Source organism: Arachis ipaensis, chromosome B10 (genome assembly GCF_059453495.1).
Source record: "Arachis ipaensis isolate K30076 ecotype BB chromosome B10, ASM5945349v1, whole genome shotgun sequence".
Lineage (NCBI taxonomy): Eukaryota > Viridiplantae > Streptophyta > Magnoliopsida > Fabales > Fabaceae > Arachis > Arachis ipaensis.
The window spans coordinates 37,061,943-37,066,407 of record NC_142435.1 but is presented as its reverse complement, the minus strand read 5'-3'; the positions used below and the strand labels follow the sequence as shown (position 1 = coordinate 37,066,407).

Sequence of the window (4,465 nt, the reverse complement as noted above, 5' to 3'; positions counted from 1 at the left end):
TGTTTAGTGAATTTATGTGGTTAAGATAGGATTAGATTAGGTTATTAGACTTTTGTGAGTTCTAATGTTGTAATGATGTGATGTTGTTGTTGTGCTGTTAATTTTGAATTGGAATTGAATTTAGTAAATTAGTGATGCTCAAGCTTGAATACATATACTTCACATAGTTCAAGGTATTCTGTTCAAATAGGCATATTGCTAAATGTCTGTGTAATTAAATAATTAATTCTCTATCATTCTAGTAGTTCTTTATTTTATGCATAGTCAGTGAAATTAACTATGTTATATTATCCGTTATAATGTATCCGTTATAATGTATATTATATTTTATTGTGTTAAAGTAGTAATATTATTATTATTATTATTATTATTATTATTATTATTATTATTATTATTATTAATTAATTAAAAAAATCAAATATGAGATCATTTTAAATGACTTATGGATGATTTTTTATTTGCATACGAACAAAATTATACATGTAGTAATATATATTGCTATATGTTTGTGAAGTTGGAATGTACACTTACCTCTTTGATTTTATTTGATTTCAACGTATAATGTAATTTTTTTAACTAAGTTTAACGTAGTTTATTTTGATTAAGCATTTTGAATGATGTTGTAAATATGTTTAGCAGATTTTTAATTGGTATGTTCTTTGTAAACATGACGACAAATAAATCTTGATGGCAGATTTTTTTAAAATGACTTTGTACTTCTAAAGATGGAAGGTCTGTTATTGGACTGACCCTCAGTGAGTATGTACACCACAATATTTGCACCCATGTTGTTGGTCATTGGATCTTTGCTTCAAGCTGTGAAGCTTGATTTCTTGAGACCTAGATCTTGATATCAATTGAAGAATTTTTAATGGCCTAGAGAGGGGTGGGGGATTAAATATATGTTCTCTTTTAAATCTGTACTAGGGGTGTGCAAAAAAATTTGTTTGACTGAACTGAACTGAAACTGAATTGAAACTTAAATAAACCAGTTTTTTAAATAAAAAACTGAACTGGAACTATAGTTTTTTATAAAAACCAGTTTATTAAAAACCAATTTTTATGGTTCAATTTAGTTTTAAACCAAATCAAAATTGGTTTATTCACATCAGTAACTTCAATCTTCCAAACTCAAATTTGAAAAATGTGAAAAACGCAAAAACCTTAATAGCCGTTTCAACATCCTCTCTCGTCTCTCCCCTTCTGCCGCCGCAACCAACCCACCGCTGTCACCGTCAAAGTCACCGTCGTCGAACTACTCTCCATCGCTCACTGTCGTCGATTTCTAGCACAGCAATGGCCAACGACATTCCTCTCTCGTCTCTCCTCTGCTGTCGCCGCTACCAACCCACCATGCCACCACTGCTATCGTTATTGCCGCCGTCGTCAAACAACTCTCCGTAGGGCAGTTCCGCGGTTCCGACGTCACTCCCTGTCGTCAACTTCTACAACTTCAAGTTCTAACACAGTATCGTCTCTCCCTTGCTGTCGTCGCTACCATTCCTCTCTCGTCTCTCCCTTGCTGCCGTCGCTACCAACCCATCACCGCCACTACCAACCCATGCTGCTGTCATCTAACACAGTTGGTAATCTCTTTTCTCTTATGTTTTACTATGATTAGAAGCAGGGGAGACAATACTTTTTTACATAGTCAATTAGTAAGCCATTTGTACAGATACCCATTTCTATTTTAATTTAATTATTGCAGCTTTTTTGTTTTTTTTTTTATTATTCTGGCATTTTGATTTTATTTTGGTATGTTTATGTTCATGGCATTTTAGTATTTTATGATATATATATTTATCTCTATTGATTCAAGAATTTTGTGTTTGGGTTGGAGGAAACGGAAGCAAAATAGATGGCTTTTAGTAAAAGATTATAGTAAGATTCTGAGCTTGTTCACCAAAACCCAACTCACAAAAGACCAATTTTGACAATCTTTCAATTTTGATTTTCTTGTAGCATAGTTTCAGTTGCTCTAAGTTTTAATGTTATTGTTTGTTTGGCTTAGTTTCAGTTGCTCTAAGTTTGTTAATAATCCTTTTATGACTGAAAATAGTTAAAGAACATGTATTTTTGCCATTCAACAAAATTTTCACACAAATTGTTTATATTAATATTAGAACTTGAAATAGGTATATTACAAGATTCGAGAACTGTCTTAAAAGTTCTATAAGAAGCATAACCTAACCTATTGTGCAAAGGGATGAGAGAGAGTGTTTACTACTAAAAACTTTAGGAACTGAAACAGAAACACCATTAGACATAGAAGAATTACATATAGTAGTGGACACACTAAGATCTTTGCTAGCGGAATCTGATTTACTACCAAAATTAGAAACACATTGTGTAACATCCGAATTATTTGTTTGAGCATAAGCAATAGCAACACGTTAAAAATCATAAACTCCATTCATAGGGACTTGAGTAGAATTTCTCCCTTGTCATGTGATTTAACAAAATAGCAATTGGCATGAAATTCAAAAGCACAACAATTATCCTCAGCAAACTTTTGTACACTAATCAAATTTTTTATGTGTCTAAAGAAATCAAGAAACTATGTTCAACATGTGAAATTCTTGTACCTAAACCATTACCTAATAAAATTTGATCTGAACCTATGAATTATGAGGTAGTAAAAAGATTGCTTTGTTCTGGAGTTATGTGATGAGATGCTTCTATCTCTGGATACCAGGAGCTTTCTGACATTAAAAAGATTGGTTTTTAGACTTATATAAATGTATATAAATGAATTAGTGATTGTTAGAGACGGTTTTAGACTTATATACTTGTTAATCTGAGTTCTGAAGTAAGGAAAATATCTAATAATTGAGATATTGATTCAACGGAACATTAATTAGGCATAGGTTCAATTTGGATTCCTAAATACTGTAAAATATTTAAGTGTGTTGAACCACATTGGTTACTGACTTACTTTGGATAATTAGTCGCTTTAATAGTGACCAATGTACACTTTAATTCATTCACTGCTAGTACTTTTACATTTGCTTATTGTTGATGTTGTTGTAGACTAGATGAGGTGAAAGCTCAGAGAGCTCTAGAATGCCCTTGAATTGTTGACTTGCAAACTGGTTCCTGCGGCTTTCAATTTTTGGAGGCGTTTCTCTGTTTTCTAAAGAGAGCACTGTTGAACAAAAAGTAAGTTCCAAACATGTCCGCCATATATGTATATGTATTCCTATATTAGTGACTTTACAAACTAGGTTTAAGTAACCCTGTTAGTATTAGCATGTAATGATGTATTTATTACTTCATAGTTTGTGTCATTTTATTTATTTATTTTCCTTTTTAAAGTGTTGTTTAGTTGTTTGCATTAGTTGAGGATGTACAAGTTTAGAATTAACAAAGTGTATTTTTAAATGAAGTGGCCTTTATGATTGCCATAGCAATTTTCCTCAATAAAAGTGGCTTGATTTCATAATGCATTGAATTTCGGAAAAAATTATGTGCCATTTTCTATTAAAGTAGACTAGATGTCACATATGCCATTTTCATACAAAAGAATATGAACAAGCATTGAGCAAAGTCGATTTATTGGTTTTGTTTAATTAGTTATTTAATTTACAATTAGGTTTGTTGCTCATATTAAGAATGTCTGAGAGAGAGGAGCATTCAAATCCTGTTGTTCCTCCTGCTTATCCCTCATTACCTCCTCAACCTAGTGGATCTTCTGGGCGTAAGAATCGATCAGAGATATGGGAACATTTCATTCCAATCGAAGGGATAGAGAAGTATGCGAGATGTAAAAACTGCAACGGTCAAATAAAATATAAGGGGGGAACAAGTGCTATGCGGCAACATTGGAAGCGATGCTTTGACTCGAACAACGAACAGAGCAAGAGACAAAGGATAGAAGGGGGAACAAGTGGTCCTATATCCTCACCGAGTGTTACAAAGTTTGACCAAACAGTATCTCGAAGCATCCTTACTGAGATGTTTGTGACTGAAGAGCTAGCTTTCCGATTTGTAGAAAGAAATGTGTTTCGAAGGCTCTTGCATAGCTTGCAACCTAAGTTTAAAATCCATTCGCGTACTACATTGGCCCGTGATATACTTTCTTTTTATGATACAGAGAAAATGAAGTTACAAAGTTATCTCTCTCATCATTGTCAAAAAGTGTGCCTTACAACTGACACTTAGACAACATCGAGTCAAAATTTGACTTATATGTCTCTAACGGCACACTTTATTGACAATGATTGGAAGTTGCAAAAGAAGATATTGAATTTTTTTCGGGTTGAGGGTCATTCAAGAGAGGTACTTGGTAGAGCTATTGAAGGTTGTTTGGATGCTTGGAAATTGCATCAAGTTTTTACTGTAACGATTGATAACGCAACTTCTAATGATGGTGTAATTTTATACTTGAAAAAGAGATTAAATGCATGGAATAGTCTTATTTTAAAGGGGGACTATCTTCATATGCGTTGTTGTGCTCATATCCTGA

At 33.0% G+C, this 4,465-nt stretch overlaps 1 protein-coding gene across 1 annotated transcript; it reads left to right on the top strand.

Moving 5' to 3' along the window:
- The first annotated feature begins 3,612 nt into the window (after positions 1-3,612).
- On the top strand, positions 3,613-4,161 carry LOC148579708 (zinc finger BED domain-containing protein RICESLEEPER 4-like). The gene has a single exon (XM_088490979.1). It carries the CDS (start codon positions 3,613-3,615, stop codon positions 4,159-4,161), a length of 549 nt encoding a protein of 182 aa, XP_088347105.1.
- Positions 4,162-4,465: the final 304 nt, after the last annotated feature.